This window comes from Numida meleagris, chromosome 1, assembly GCF_002078875.1.
Source record: "Numida meleagris isolate 19003 breed g44 Domestic line chromosome 1, NumMel1.0, whole genome shotgun sequence".
Classification (NCBI taxonomy): Eukaryota; Metazoa; Chordata; class Aves; order Galliformes; family Numididae; genus Numida; species Numida meleagris.
In genome coordinates, this window is record NC_034409.1 from 108,953,293 (window position 1) to 108,970,081 (window position 16,789).

The 16,789-nt window shown below is 37.5% G+C and overlaps 1 protein-coding gene across 18 annotated transcripts in view; it reads right to left on the minus strand.

The window, feature by feature from the left end:
• The window catches only part of KDM6A (lysine demethylase 6A), a 116,359-nt gene that overhangs the window by 72,063 nt on the left and 27,507 nt on the right, over nucleotides 1-16,789 (minus strand). For 9 of the 18 annotated variants that reach the window (XR_002441770.1, XR_002441769.1, XM_021407190.1 and 6 more), the window contains exons 1-2: nucleotides 10,230-10,282; nucleotides 29-149 (exon numbers count right to left, since the gene is read on the minus strand). Coding sequence is in view for 16 of the 18 variants with exons in the window: in XM_021407190.1 (XP_021262865.1) it covers nucleotides 29-67 (39 nt within the window). In the remaining 2 variants the exon portion in view is untranslated. Of the gene's footprint in view, nucleotides 1-28; nucleotides 150-10,229; nucleotides 10,289-16,789 lie in introns of those variants that run through there. The other 9 variants (XM_021407244.1, XM_021407238.1, XM_021407223.1 and 6 more) reach the window with 1 other exon arrangement.

Below are 16,789 nucleotides of genomic sequence, written 5' to 3' on the forward strand. Positions count from 1 at the left end.
AATTCAGTCTGAAAGGACTTAAACTTACCTTTAAACTGGACTCATAGTCTGTGTTCACTTTGAACATAAGTCCAAGTCGCAAATGAATTTCCTTGGCTCGACAAAAGCTGGGATCAACATAAAGCGCCTCCTGAAATGCTTTAATTGCCCTGAAAGACAAACAGATAAAAATATTATTTCTTACTGAAGTATTACTTTTATAATTGTTAATAACATGATGACCTGAAAATGAATCAGAAGGAATTATTACTGAAGAACAAATCAACATAACAGTTTAAATGTTTTTGCTCCATCGCTTTTCGTTCTTCAAGGACTGGTTAATTTTGCATTCCAGATATCTTAATACATTTGAAAGTCTAATCTTTTCAATTAGAGAAACTGACTTACTACCTGAAACACAGTAACATATCTGTTATTTCAGAAAAGATGATTCAGGAATAAGCAACAAAATGAATTCAACTGTAGAACAATACTGCACACAGTCATCAACCCTTTCACAACTAACTCCTTGCTGGGCTGTTTTGATTGCAGATCACACAGATCCCTGAGAGAAGCAGAATGTTAGGCCTGGAAAATCACACACATCTCCTCACACTGCCCCAACCTGCTCCACTTTCAATGTTCTTACTCCTTTTGCTAGCACCAACACCAGTGTAGGGACTCACCTAACACATATTAGTCCCTTACATTCCAGTCTCTTAGCTAACTCCAGGAAAACACAGATAGGACAGCCTGCCACCTCCTGTCACCGTAACTTGCTTTTCATATTCCCATGACAGCTGAAAATGGCTCTGATTCTATTTCCTTATCTTTAAATCCTCTTTATAAATGCTCCTGTCCATGGTGGCACAGTGCCAGACAAAACAAAAGCACTATGGACTAGCTGTACATTGGGGAAGAAGAAGTATGACTCTAAACAAGATTGACACAGCATATTTTGCTTCTCAGGCCAATTGCATAAAATTAGGACAGCTGAAATGAAGCTAAAAGATAACAGAATTAAATTCAGAGGAATTCAGAAAGAAACTAAGACTCATCATGGTAGCTCTCCTGAAATTGAGCAACTGGCTAAAAGAAAAGATCCTCACATACATCACAGCCCACACAACGGCAGAAACCAGAAACCAGTCATGTTTAGGGTAGGACTCAAGCACCAATGCCAGAGAGACTAAGTCTCATTTTGTATGCCCTAGGCAATCACACTGAGCAAGGCTAGAGGAAGACCTACATCCTCTGTGAAGCAGCACATGGCTGGACAGGGCATACCACAGTGTCAGAAGTCACATTATGGTCAGGCAAACTGATCTAATTTCCAATCAATGCATAGTATTATTTGTAAGGACAAAAGCTGCAAAGAGAAATTCAAGAAATATTTTTCACAGGCTTCATTAATGAAACACACAAGTTCATTCTGGAATTCATCAGCAGAAATGCTTCCAGTCTAAAAATCTTACAGGCTCTTTTCTCATTCTTGATGTCAAAACACATTGATGGTGCATAACTTCCTCTGGACAATACAACAGAAATGTTTTGTACCTAAAGCATTATCCGACTTATTAACATACAGCTTAAGATCAGACCAATTTCAAAAAACCCTAAATTTTCACTGTGGAACAGAAGCAGTGTACAGTCAAAAAGTTTACCTCACCTTACACCCTACTTTTTTGTTTACATAAGGAAAAGGAGCAAGTAAAGCACAAAAGGGACAAAACTTGCACTAGCTAAGCAGTTTTTCACACCTTGTTTAAGCTTCATTTGGAATAGTGTGAGTGGTGATGAATTACACACCTCAGTAACTACGCTGAAATCATAACAAACAGGAATCCACATCTTATAACGGTATGCCCACCATTATCTAAATGAATACAATTCAAACTGGAAGGCCAAACACAGAAATGATCACTGAATTTTGGCTTAGAAATGCTTGTAGATTCCATTGCCATTTTAAGCTATGCTTTTATTACACAGAGAAGTATGTGTAAATCATTGCATACCTGCATTTCTTAATTTTAATACAGTATTCAGTCTGTTAGCCACTGGTGTTTAAAAATCCATTCAAAGACAGAAGGACAAGTTCTAAAAAGGTAACTACGGTCCCTATCAAATACAGGACAAATCCCAAAAATTAAGACATTGCTGTTTTATACCATATGCAGAATTGTAACTCTGCTCACATACACTGTCCTCCACCCGAGCCTACATCCAAAAAAAGATGGGTCTGAAGGATCCAAGGCATCCACATTGCTGAGGCATTTTCCCTCAAAGGTCTTCGCTGCTTCCAGAACCAAAGAGGTGATATAAGCTAACAGCCTGATGAGCTGTTGCACATTAAATGGGACATGGCTTAAGAGGAAAAGTTCTTCCTTCAGAGATGATGGCAACAGAGCTGTCCTCAAATAGGTTGTTAGACTCCACCGCTTCCTAACTGGCCTTCACACACAGACAGAGTTTCCTATTTCAATCCAAAGGCTAAATAAGAATTGAATTTGATTTATCCAAAGGCTAAATCAGAATTGAATGTCTGGGAGCTCTCAGGTTGCAGAAATAAATGACAGTGGTCTAAATTATCCCTCAATTACCTGAAAATACCTCAGGTTTGTTCTCTATAGATATTGGTCAACCAGCTGGTAAGAAACAACTTTGGTTAAGTCTACTGGAATTGATTTCAATTAAATTAGAGTTTTCAACAAGACCAGGAGAGTTTCCATTAACAAGCAGGAAAGGCTAGCTAACACTAGACAAAAGGAGAAAGCAGGATTGGAAAACAGACACTACTGAGGATTAAATGTACCTCTGGGCTTACATTTTGTACAGCACTGCTGCAATAATTCAGAAAAAAAAATGACACAAATCTATCATCTCCAAATCAAGGCTTTCAAAATCAATGCTGCAGCTATCTTCCCACCCACTTACCTATACAACAATGCCTCTCACTACGAAAGTGAAGAAAGTAGCTGAAGAATAATTAATAGAATATTATATTAAGGATTTAGTAAACTCTCACAAGACTTACTGGAAGGTTTGACTTGCATAGATTGTGAATATAATCAGATTTGAACCAGGCAAAAGAATATCATAAAATAGCATCAATTTAACTATTCAAAAGTTAACACGTACATTTCTAACAAAATACATTAAAATCAGAATAAGCCTACAAAACATAACATTCTACTTGACGCAGCTGGAGTGAAAATTTTGTTTTCTTATTCTTCATTCTCTTTCAATTTTTTGACCACCTGTTCCAAGCATAACTAATAAAAATGCCATGACAACATGGACAAATGTCTATTTTAAATTCATCAACACAGTTTGAATATAAACAAAACTTAGGTATACAGAAGTAATCATTACTGCAATTTTACGAAATGCTTTAACAGTCTTCACATACAATAATCTCCTGTTTATTATGCCCTAGCAGTTGAATGCTGAAACATTTTTTAGCAGCAGCCTCCAAACATTTACATACAGCAGCACCTAAGACTGCCTTTATTTTCTAGCATTAACAGATACTATGCTTTTCCATCAGTCCAAGAAGTAAGTTTCATATACAATCACAGAAAGAGGCGGCAACAAAAGAGAAATGCAGTTACTACTTTGTTAATGCTTAATTGCCACTAGTACATGTAGTCTACATGTACATTCTCATTTTACATATACATAAAATGGATATGTACCAGCCACCAGAAAACTATTTTTACAATGCAGTATCTACACAGAGCATGTTTAAACTCTACTCTCCTGATTAATTTAACTACAGACTAGAACCACGAAAACTGTGATAGAAGAGAGAAAGAAACACAGATACAGATGTGCGCATTAAAGATAACAAGTTATTGGGGAAAAAGTTGTTTTTCTACTCTCAAATAATATCCCTCATGGACTTTCCCAAAGCAGGTGTTTTCAAAACAGGAACTCCAGAGACTGCAAATTACCAGTGCAATGTCAATGTCAATTAGGTGAACCTCGGCACCTCCCACGCAAACTGCAGCCACTGGACTATTTCATTACATGCTGTACCCTCCATAATGGCATGAACTATTGATGTACCTAGAGGCATGCACAGCAAATGCTGCATTTGATAAAGCAGTCCAGCAGCTGCTGTTTGCACAAGAGGGTGGAGTGCTCCCCTTCAAGTTAAGGAGATCCCCAGTAGGTGGTTTGCATTCCTATGCATATCACTGTGTGTCCCTTGGATCTTCCCAGGGAGGTCGTGGAGCCACTGTCCCTGGAGGTGTTCAAGAAACATAAAGACATTGTACTAAGGACATGGTTTAGTGGGAAATATTAGTGATACATGCATGGTTGGACTGGATGGTCTTGGAGATCTCTTCCAATCTTGGTGACTCTATGATTCTATGGTCTGCCAACAACTGACAGAAACAGTTTGAGAAGCATCTGAAGGATCTGGTCCTGCTGGAAAAACAGCAGTAATCCCCCTCAAGCATAAATCCTACTGTGTTAATAACAGCTTACCACTGAAAAAGAAAAATGTTTTATGAGAGGAAACAGAAGTGCAGAGAATGGACAAGACTCTCTCACTGTCACAGGCAAACAGTGACTGCCATGAAATAACAGTTTCTTGGGTTGATGAACTTGGAACACAATGTCAAAGGTTGGATTATGAGACTAACGAAAAAATTTACATTCATCTGCAGACCTGAGTACTTTAAAAATACTCTAATAGGCTGTTTTACTTTTTCAAGATGACTGTCAGAAGAGAAAAACTCCACTTTCTTTAAAAAAAAAAAAAAAAAAAAAGCTGAAACAGAATGACAGCCAGAAAACTCGGTGTGAAGTTAGAAAGAGACCAGTCTCTTTCAGCTGAATAGTTCAACGTGACTGGCACTAAGGCCACCTCACAGGTGATAGTTAAGTTTTGCATGTCTTCCTGTAGGCACAGTGCTCCTGTCCCATTGAAATCTTAAGAGGATTTCTACAAGAAAAAAGATTCTCTAGTGTCTGGAGGTCTGCATGGTGACCAAGGAATGAGTTACAGTACCACAGGTAACAACTAAAAACTGCCTTCTGTTGTTCGCTTGGCATTTTGATCACTGTGAAATTCAACAGCAGAAGAGATGGGGTGTGGAGAACCTGCTCCATGCTTGTACACTGAAGATGGAGGTGCTGCACATTCTCCCGATAGGAGTTTCACATGCTTGCTCGCTGTTATCCACTAAATATCTTTACCTGAATTAGAGGTAAGGAAAAGGATAAGGGACTGCAGTTGCCTTCCTAATGTCAAGATCCAATTCTGAATCAGAGTTGAAGATGCACAAAACCTTTTTGTGCTGAGCTGCCACCCTTTTTTTTGAGGAGTCAAACTTAAGCTCATGGAGAAATTCTAATGTATAGGACACCCTGGCTTACACAAGTTAGAGGTTACTTTGAAGGAGCAAGAAGCAGAGACAGTGTTTCAGCTGATAATCTAGTTATCACTTAGAATCATAGAATGGCTTAGGTTGGAAGGAACCTTAAAGATCATCTAGTTCCAAAGCCCTGCTGTGGGCAGGGCTGCCCCCCACCAGCTCAGGCTGCCCAGGGCCCCATCCAACCTGGCCTTGAGCGCCTCCAGGGATGGGGCACCGCAGCTTCTCTGGGCAGCCTGTGCCAGCACATCGCCACCCTCTGAAGAAAGAATTTCTTCTTAACACCTCACCTAAATCTACCTTTTTAGCCAATCTGATAATCTGTTAGAACCATTCCTCCTTCTGTCCTGTCACTATCAGACTGTGTAAAAAGTCAGTCCACCTCCTGCTTGTAAGCTCCCTTCAAGTACTGGAGGGCCACGATGAGGGCTCCCCATAGCCGCCTCTTCTCCACGCTAAACAAACCCAACTCCCTCAGCCTTTCTTCACAGGAGAGGTGCTCCAACCCTTTGATCATCTTCGTGGACTTCCTCTGGTTCTGCTCCAAGAGCTCTGTATCCTTCCTGTACTGGGAGACCCAGGCTTGGACACAGTACTCCAGAGGGGGCATCATGAGGGCAGAACAATCCCCACTCTCTCCAAACTGGCCACACCTCTAATGATACAGCTCACAATCTTGTTGGCCTTCCATGCTGCAAGAGTACACTGCTGGCTCATGTCCAGCTTTTCATCCATCAGGTCCTCCAAGTCCTTCTCCAACTTGATATTGCATAGAAGACACTCTTGCTTCTTTCTATTTGAATAAGGGTGGCTGCAGAGAGGCCAAGAAGTCTCAGTCTCCTTTAAGACATTTTTCAGGAGCACTGCCTCTCTCACATACCTTGTCCAGCAACTTGCAGGGTAACAGTCACTGGCAACACTGCAGACTTGCCTCAGAGAACCTCAGCTGGTGTCCTGGGATCCAAAGAGCATGTTAGAACCAATTCCAGTACACAGTTGCAGGGCTTAGACTCCATCAGGTCACCAACCTGATCTCCTTCTATGATCGAGTGACCCACCCGGTGGATGAGGGAAAGGCTGTTGATGTGGTCTACCTAGACTTCAGCAAAGCCTTCAACACTCTCCCACAGTATTCTCCCGGAGAAGCTGGCAGCCCGTGGCTTGGACAGGAACATTCTTTGCTGGGTAAGGAGCTGGCTGGAGGGCCAGGCTCAGAGAGTGGTGGTGAAAGGAGTTAAATCCAGCTGGCGACCAGTCATGAGTGGTGTTCCCCAGGGGTTGGCACGGGGGCCTGTCCTCTTCAATATCCTTATTGATGACCTGGATGAGGGCATCGAGAGCACCCTCAGTAAGTTCGCAGACGTCACCAAGCTGGCAGGAAGTGTCGATCTGCCTGGGTGTAGATTGAGGCCCTGGAGCGTGTTCAGAGGAGGGCGACGAAGCTGGTGAGGGGTCTGGAGCACAGGCCTTATGAGGAGCAGCTCAGGGAGCTGGGATTGTTAGTCTGGAGAAGAGGCTCAGGGGAGACCTTATCACTCTCTATAACTACTTGAAGGGAGGTTGTAGTGAGCTGGGGGTCAGCCTCTTCTCTCTTGTAACTAGTGACAGGACAAGGGGGAATGGCCTCAAGTTGCAGCAGGGGAGATTTAGGCTAGACATTAGGAAATTCTACTTTTCTGAAAGAGTGGTCAGGCGCTGGAATGGGCTGCCCAGGGAGGTGGTTGAGTCACTGTCCCTGGAGGTGTTCAAGAAACGTTTAGATGTTGTGTTGAGAGACATGGTTTAGTGGGATTACTGGTGGTAGGTGGATGGTTGGATTGGATGACCTTGTAGGTCTTTTCCAACCTTGCTAATTCAATGATTTTGTTCTCCTGTTCGGCTCAACATAGATCAGCAGATGATATAACAGTCAGGTTCAGAATCCTTACTGAATTAAAAGAGTAAATCTGGCATCCAAGCCATTACACAGACTGTAGCTGTTGTGCAAAACTGAAGATAGCCTTTGGTGAACTACCAAAACTTTCACTTTTCAATCTAGAAGAAAACTACTGAGAATATCAAATTATTCAAGTTATAACAATATCTCAGCTATCTCTCGGTGTTTTGCTCTACTTGACAAACAGGAAAACAACAGGGAAAATCAGTCATCCACTTTTGTCACTGCTTGATGGTACATGGTGTAAAACAACAGAGTATTAAAATTTAAGATCTATATAACATTTTTTAATATGTTTGATACATTTTTTGAGCTAAATCCTTCTATCATATCTTCCTATAATAATTGCATAAAATGTCTTTGATCTGATCACACTGTATCACAGTTTTTATATGCGTATATGTATAGAAGTACTTCCAAGTTCTTACGTGAACTGTCAAACAAAATAACCAATATAAAATGATGCATCAGCTAAGATTTAGTACTTAACACTGTAATGCTTCTTTACTATGTAGAGAAGTGTGTAATACTGAACACAGTGAATTGCATATGTGTCTTCGAGTCAGTCCAATACTTTTTTATGAATACTAGAAAATTCAAAAATAAAATAATAAAAAAGAAGTATTCTAAAACCGACTTTATTCCTACTCGCTTTTATATCCTTATTTATATGACAGTTGGAAAATCATCAAACACTTGATTAACCCTGCCTTTTGGGAGGAAAATGTACATGACTCTCATTAAGTCTATGAATATCTAAGATTGTGTGTACAATATAAAATATTCATGAATTAAGTACAATAGGCTAAACAACCTTAAACAGTGTTGAGGTCTCTTCTACCTTTGTGAAATACACATATTTGTGTACTTTTTTAACATAAATAAATGGAAAAGCTGCAGCAAGAAACAAGGCAGCTTAACTAGCATTTCACTGTGAAAGAAGCGGGATTCTCCTTGAAATCTGCAGTGGAGAACTGAGGAAACCAAACATTTACAAAGAACATACCTACAACCTGCTATCAGCTCCAGCAGGTATGTCACAGCTAAATACTCACATACACACATCCCACTCCTGTCCCCAACTAAAGGAAAAATCACTCAAAGGAATTAAAAAAGGATCACATACAGAAGGGTAAGATTTTATCCGTATTAGATTTTCTTCCTCTAACATTTCTACGCAACACTCTCCTGATACCCAGCTTCCTTTGTACTATGCCACATATAATTTTCTTGTATGAATGAAGTAAAAAATTTATTTTAAATGATATTAACATACAGCTCTACATGCAGTTAAGACATTATAACTTAAGACATCAATTTATACTCACATTCTCAACAAAGCTTATTTAAAAGCATGTAAGAAAAATCTTGATTAATTCACGGCCATGATATATCAATACTTATGCTTCACAATCAACTGACGTTGTTGCTCCATCCACAGAAATGTGCTAAAAAGCCTGATCCACTAATGGCAACAATCTACGTTGAACAGGTGGTCTTTCAAAAATTAACTACTCTAAATTTAACTTCTTTGACTCACGTAATTTCACCTCAGTTTGCAACCATTTTCATAGAGCAAACTGTATCGTGTCAAATGATGAAGCAAAGCGTACATCAGAACAAGAACACTGTGTAAATTAGCAAAATTAAAGATCAATCACAACCTCAAAATAAAAGATTCTCAGTTTTCCTGAAAACTTTTCTGTTCTTTTCTTCTTAATTAGGATGCAATAGAATTGTATGCCATGTACAATACATGGCATACATTTCACCACTATTTATAAAGAAAACGTTTGAGTCTAAGAAGAAAATAAAATCAAGGTTCTGAGCTCATGATTTAACTAAATTACACTAATTTGAAGAATAAGAGCTCATTTCCTGCCTGAGAAAAGCATGAATCTTTTGTCTTACACATACATAGAAGCTTTTGATAAATTAACAATTTACTGAAGAGAGAGAAGAGATCTCATTTTGTTGTTTGAAGCTGTCACTCAGTAGCCACTTACTACTTTCCTAGCTTCAGGCTTAGTCCAACAAGATCATAAACTTTTTACTAATCAATTAGTAAAATTATTTTATTCACAGCTTCTATATGAAGTGTTACTAGAGAAATAAACACTACAAGGAAATCACCAAAGATGACTAAAAAAAAAGAAAAACTAATCAAGTCTATGAAGAAAACTATGACCTAAACACTGAGTATTTTGACTTTTTTTCCCAATGATGTCAACAATACGTGGGCAAGAATAAACTGCACCTTTCTTACTACTAACCAGGAAAGCCTGAGAACCAACAGAACCCCAGTGACCAAGTCTATTCCATTCATCATTCTTCTTTCAGCTCCAGTGAAACAAGAGAAAAAACTTCCCACAAAATAAAAACACCAAAACCAACCCTTCTTCTACCCCCAGCAGAACAGCAGCCCCTTCCCACTCTCAAAATCCAGTTAGAATTTAACTCTGAGACTCTGTATCAGTTTTAAACATTCATGGCAAAACACCTGTCTGTTCAGGTACTGCTGCTCATGTTTAAAACTTTCACCATACACAGTTATGGAAAAATTACTGAATAACAAGCTGAACAAAAACTTCTTTGGCCAACGCTTTTCCCAGAGAAATGTAAAATTTGTTCACAACACAGGCTACTGACCACAGATATAAAGAATTCATAAAAACCTGTCAAATCGTACCATTTCATTCCCCTTGCTGAATTGTATTACAGGAAGCTAAACCATTTTTTCTGTAATTGCTTTCCCATTCAAGCAACTACCGTGTTTGCAATGAGTATGTTACAGACAAATATGAGATCCAGGAAAACATATATTCTAACATATTTATACTTTAAAAATTAATCTATTAATCTAACGTTGAAATAGTCACCTATCAATAAAACACCACAAAATATACTGTTAGCTAATTCCAACTTACCATTGAAAGGCATTGTAATGGAAGTAGACCAAACCAAGGCCATATAAAAAGGCAGCATTCTGTAAAGGAAAGAAACGATGTTAGAACCCAGATAAACCAATCCGAGTTGCAAGTATTTGCTCACTGTTCAACATTCAATTTCCGTTTTAAGATATGCATATTTTAATTTCACATTGCAAAGGATGAACAAAAAAAAAAATGAGATGATAGTTAGAGATGAAAAAATTCTCTGTAAAATTTGAAACTAAATTCTGAATTTAAACGCAGAAATTTATCTCCGGAGGAACAGTGACAACAATAATATGCAAGTACTTTTACATCAAGAGAAACTAATGTGCTTTGTTCTATTTGCAGAACAGCAGGGAAGCAAATGATGGTCTGGCAATTTAATACAACAAACATGTTTTATAACCTAAGAGTATGCCACAGTTACAGTAATTTACATTCATGTAAAAATAAACAAAGATGCACACTTTAATTTCACTGTCTTAAGCAGAAGCTGAGTTAAAAGAATCTGAAAACATGCTTAAGGAACTTCTACTTTTTATCAATACTAAAAATACAGACTATCAGCTTCAAGTTGAGGACAATCATATTTCTTCATCATTAATCAAAATTCTATGTTTGATTTTCTTATTTTGTAGTAAAAAGAAAAAAAAAGTACCACTCTCCTACCAAAACTCATTTTCCACCTCATATTTCTTTGAAAGTGACATTACTAAGGAGTTTAATGAATGTTCACAAATAATTATTACATATTTCTTAAAATATGGAAAAACAAACTGCTTTTTCTTTTGATAAAATGTTATCCCATAATTGTTTGGTTTAGCAGCTATTCTATTATTTACAGAAGAAAATGAATATGCTACCTATGATACAACTTTAGGTTTTTCTTCTGTATAATGCCATTTTTGAGAGACCATGAATACATCCAAAATAAAAGGGCTCTGAGACATGAACGCAGATGAAATTTTCATTGTCAAAGATTCTTCTTCAAGATAATCCCTGTTCTACTTCCATTTACTTCAACAATTTAATTTCTGTGGAATGTCAGAAAAAGAATCTGAGCTATGCATTAAACCAAACTGAAATATGTAAGATGTAACCAATTTTTTCCTAGAAAATAAATGGTAACCAAAATGTAATTTGAAGAGCAACCATTCATCAGAAACAGAACCTAGTATTGTGATTTCATTATATCTTATTTGTACTTTCTGAATGTAAATTATAACCAGGGGAAACGGCAAAGGTTCTTTCACGAATACAGTTGGATCACAGCTTTAGCAATGGACAGATTCCAAGAAAACGTTGTGGAATGACCAGATACTATGACAATCAGAGCACCGTACAAAGGGATTGGAAAGGGAAGTACATAAACAATAAAAGATGACACTGTAATACTACCATAAAATCACATTCCTTCCACAAAAGCACAACATGGACATGAGAAAGATGCAGATCTTAAACTCCGCACCCCAGGTATTTCCAGTTATCCAAATGTTGCCAGAACACAACAGACTACGAATGAAGAAAACCTCAAAATCTGAACATACATAACCGCCTTGGTCTAAGAGTCTTTTTAAACAAAGTAAGACAATAAGAGAGATTTTCACATGTCCGACATGGAAACCTGCAAAATACAACATACACCTAGCAACCTTTTCTCTGTTCAGCTCAGGCTTCTTTACTGAACAGAAATTAACAAAATTGTTCCATGTTATTTGGAGATTCAAGACCAGATCACCATGTCAATTTAGAATAGTAATAATTAAAAAATCCTTAATCACTACTGCATCACAATTGCAAAATTCAGGCAAAAATATATCAGATAACTAAAACTTCTTCAATCTTCAAAGAATTTAATTTCCTCTTCTGATATCTATTAAGAGTTCACAATACAGGTGAGTTACATACTCAGAATAGTGATGTAGCTGTTATTTTGATTCAAAGGGCTAATAATACTCAATATTGAAAGCATATGACAAGACGAAAATGCAGGTGATTTGGCCAAATGTACTAATATATCAAATTTACATAAAGCTTTCAGGTTGTTCCTGCCCCAGGAAAATAAAAATCCACTGTTACTGCTTTGTTCCTTGTTCTGTGGCTGGTTTTCTAATTGTTCTCATTCTTATTCTCATTTGGCTTTATAAAGCATTTGAAACTGACCTTAAATGCATGCTAAGATATCACTGTCTTCTCAATATAATAAACAGGGCAAGATTTCAGACTTTGTAATAATTTACTGTGACTGTAAATTCTGCATTTTCAGCATGAACCACATTCATCTGTTCTGAAATACTATAGCTCTAACAGAATGTATAACACCATAAGCACCGCTTGTTCATTATTTATTAGGTTTGCCCTAAAAATGATTAAAAAGTATCTTCTAATCTGGGCTTCAAGCTGGATGGGGCTGTCACAAGGACTAGAAGATAATATAGAGGTTCACTGTAAGCAATAGTTTCCCACCTATAATTCAAGGTGAGTTACATATGAAGCTCATTACTTTGGTAACTAACTTTTCTCTTTCTGTTGCAGAATCAAGCTCAACATGCAGCCAAGTTCTAATTGGCAACAGTCAACATCAAATGCTAGAACAGTTTTAACACTTACAAAGACCAAGAAAGATCATGAAGGTTGCACTGCAACATGAAATTTTCATCTAAAAATGTACTTTTTCTTAACATTGTAAAATTCTGTGACTCTACATACTCTGTCTTAAGAAATCTGTTTTTAGTTGACTGTTACTTGCTTTTGAAGTATATCACAAAAAGTATCTGTCCCATGTTTTTCAGTAAAGATTTTTTGTTTAATTTAATCCTTGTTATTCAAGACTTTACTATAAATAGCTGCTGATAGGGAATACAAACCAATATTTTTTTTCCATAAGAAGTATGGAAAAAGATTTGAAATTCCACAGAACCTTCACGAATTCCTCAGATCTCATTCTAAAATTCATTCTTCAGCTATGAACATCTAAATGTAATTTTTATGTTATCAGATCTTTCTTCACTAAAATCTACAAGAAAGTTGCAAATTGAAACAGACTGTACCTCAAATTTGAAGCTGAATGTCAGTCTCTTTCATTCTATAGCTATGCTACTAAAACTCATACAAATTAGAAATGCAGTTTCCAAGTTGGTGTTATTTGCATTTTCTACAACCTACTGAAAGTGTTAAAATGTTTCATACCAACCACTAGATGGCTCAAATATCTCTTTCCATTTTTATAAGCTTGTGCAGTTAAAAAAGACTGTAAGGTTTATATTGTGGATTTTGCTATTTACAAGTACTCTTTTATGCTAAGCAAAAGTTCAGTTACATTTAACAATATATATTTTACTGACAGGTAACTCAGGAGGCAAAAAGTTACCTTTTGTACCATCTTACGTAACTGAATTTCGGACATGAAAAATCTATTTATTGGAGGCCAATCTCAAGTGAAGGCCCTAAACAGGTTTAAAAAACGATTCCATGGCATAACTATCATTCTGTGAAATCATAAGAGAGTTTAAGAGGAAGACTATATCTACCAGCTGATACCAAATCAGTTATTTAATTACCATGTTAAACAATGAAATACAGCATGGACTTCCTAAAGCAGAATTTCTGTGGATATTTTTGTTTAAGAAAATGATCAAATGCAATGCCAAAAAGCACGTTAAAAAGAGGATGTGTTCCACAAAATTTCTTATCTTAAAAGTGTCCTTAAGGTATTAAGCACAAACTAGACATTCCAGAAAACGAGCTCTTATTCCCTCCGCCATGGCATAAAATAATCTGGAAAAGACTTGCCTGTGATATTCCCTGCCTGTAAGAGCAGGCCTTCCAGTGCCTATTGTCCATCTCCAAGGAGTTAATTTTATTTTACAGAAGAGTTCAGTTGGAAAAGACTATCAAAGATCACTGAGTTCAGCAGCCTGACCACTTCGGTGCTAACCAGAAGTTAAAGCATATTATTGGGGGTACTGTCCAAATGCCTCTTGAGCACTGACAAGTATGGAACATCAATCACCTCTCTAGGAAGATGTTCCAATGTTTGACCATCCTCACAGCAAAGAAAATTCTTCCTGTGCCCAGTCTGAACCTCCTCTGGTGCTGTTTTGTGCCCTTCCCGTCTGCTGTCAGTTCTAGGAACAGAACCCAGCATCCCCTTCTGCTTCCCCTCCTCAGGGAGCTGTAGAGGTTGCCTCTAGGCCTCTTCTCCAGACCGGACAATTCAAGTGTGCTCCAACTCTTCTCAAAGGACATGCCTTCCAGCCTTTTCACCTGCTCTGTTGTCCTCCTGCTCCTTTCAAGGACTTTAGCATCCTTTTTGCATTGTTGAGCCCTGAACTTCGCACGATATTCAAGATGAGGCCACACCAACACTAAATAGAGTGGTAGAATCACCTCTTTCGACTGGCTGACTACGCTGTGTTTAATGCAACCCCAAAATGCAGTTTGCCCTCTTCGCTGCCAGGCTCATGCTGAATCTGCTGTTACCACCATCCCCAAATCCCTAAAACAATTTAATAAAGAAAAATACAGAAGACTATACTGAAAAATAAGCTATTATATGAAAGGTAAGTATAGTTCAACTTGACATTTTGCTGGAATCTAATCATCCTCTTCTTAAACACAGAACAGCAGAATGAAATTTCAGATAAATGATAGAAGTGTATATGAGAACTATTTGCAGAGGAAACAGGGAGGAGGATGAATCAACATGTATGATGTAAAAAGGAATTCTGCAGACTTTTAGTACAAGAATAAGGGAGTATCCACTCACACCAAGGAGAAGCTATTGTTTAAAATTAATTTGTGGAACTTAACTTTGCAAGGTATCTTTAAATAAGTGCTCCCTAGAGTCATATAGAAGGATGTCATATTAACGCAGAGGAGGAGAAATTCTCCATAACATAAAATTGGTGAACTGGCCCTCTTCTTTTGTCCTCTCTTCCTTCTCCTTCAGGCTATTGGCTAACTGTGTAAGTAATCAAGTTTAGCAATAAACTGCCCCAGAGGAAAATATTTTAAAGATAACAATGTTGAGAGGTTTCTTATAACTTTCCCTTTTAAGATAAGGTAACAGTCAGAATTAAGACTAGTAGATTTAAAAACGTTCAGGTTCTTGCTTCAGTACAGTTGTGATGTTTCTGGAAGCAATTTTTCAGAGTTGATTTTTCAGAAGTTAAACGATTGACAGAAATAATTAAGCAATATCAGGCACAGCAACAGTAATGTAAGAAGAGCAGGAATTAGTGAGGGAAAGAAGACTGAGTTGTGGAATAAATGAAGAAAGAGCTAAGTAGTGCACCAATGAATAGTGAAGAGAGAGAACAGAAATTGAAAGGTGTCCTACCATTTGCCTTGTCTGTATTTTTTTGTTTTGTCCTTACAAATTGAAGGCTCTTAAACTCACTACTATATATACATTCACTGAGTGGGCTGAAAATTTACTGAGGTACGGTCTTCTGTTGAAAAATGATTATCCGATGGAAATGAAGTATTCTGTGGGAATGGTTGGTGGGCTGCCCAGCTGCTTTGCTTTGCTCTTGGCTGCTGGCCATCTTGTCTGCTCCCCCAGCTGCCTGTCATGTGGGCCTGCTGGCTCGTCTGTTCTATCCTATTTTAAGTATTTGTACATTCTAACAAATAAAACACCAAATCACCAATTAGAATCCCAATTAGTGATTACTACTAAACCAACTACTGTCTTAATTAGAAAATCATTTTCAGTAATAATTGATATATAACTAGCAACCATTCATCAACAATCTTTTATTTCTCTGCTTTAAATAAAGACACCTTAAAATTACATTTTAATACTTCATATATTCGTATTAAATACAAATATTAAATATATATATTTTATATAACAAAAATATTCGATCCAGTTAAATTTTCCATTTTTAAATGTTAGCAACTCTTGGAAAAAAAAAAACAAGTCAAAGTTGAAGCAAGTAGTAAGACAACATTTTTGCCTAAGGCTGATATTCAGCATTTTGTTCCAAATGTGGGATTTTGTTCAGTTTGCAGTTTACAGAACAAACTGTTTTTAACTAGCGCTAATGAAGCCTGAGGAAACGACAGGCTTGTGCCTGTTGTCCTTTAGCTCCTCCTGTCCTTCCTTTTCCCACTTCTCTTTGTGTTCTTATACATGAACTAGAATTCCTGTCGTTTTCCTGGGGGAAACATCCTGAATGACATCTTGTCCCATGTGACATCTTTGCTGGGCAAGATGAGCAAATGCTTGCTTTATATTTGCGCTGATGGGTTAAATATCTCTTCCCAAAGAAGAGAAGATGATTTACTTCTGCCTGCTTTCTGAAATACACCTTGGTTTGGGGACTCTTCTCTTTCTCTAGCAAGTATTTTCTTTGACATTCTTCAAGGTTTCCAGGTTTGAGACATATTAACTTCTTTGAAATTGATTTGAAAGTGGCTAACAGGTTCAAGACCTATTCAGCTAGGAAACAAAACACCACCAAAAAACAATATACAAGTAGAAACTGCATTCTTAGGGAACTTGGTTAAAATTTCACTGTTAAACGTTCCATTGAACAGAATTCCAT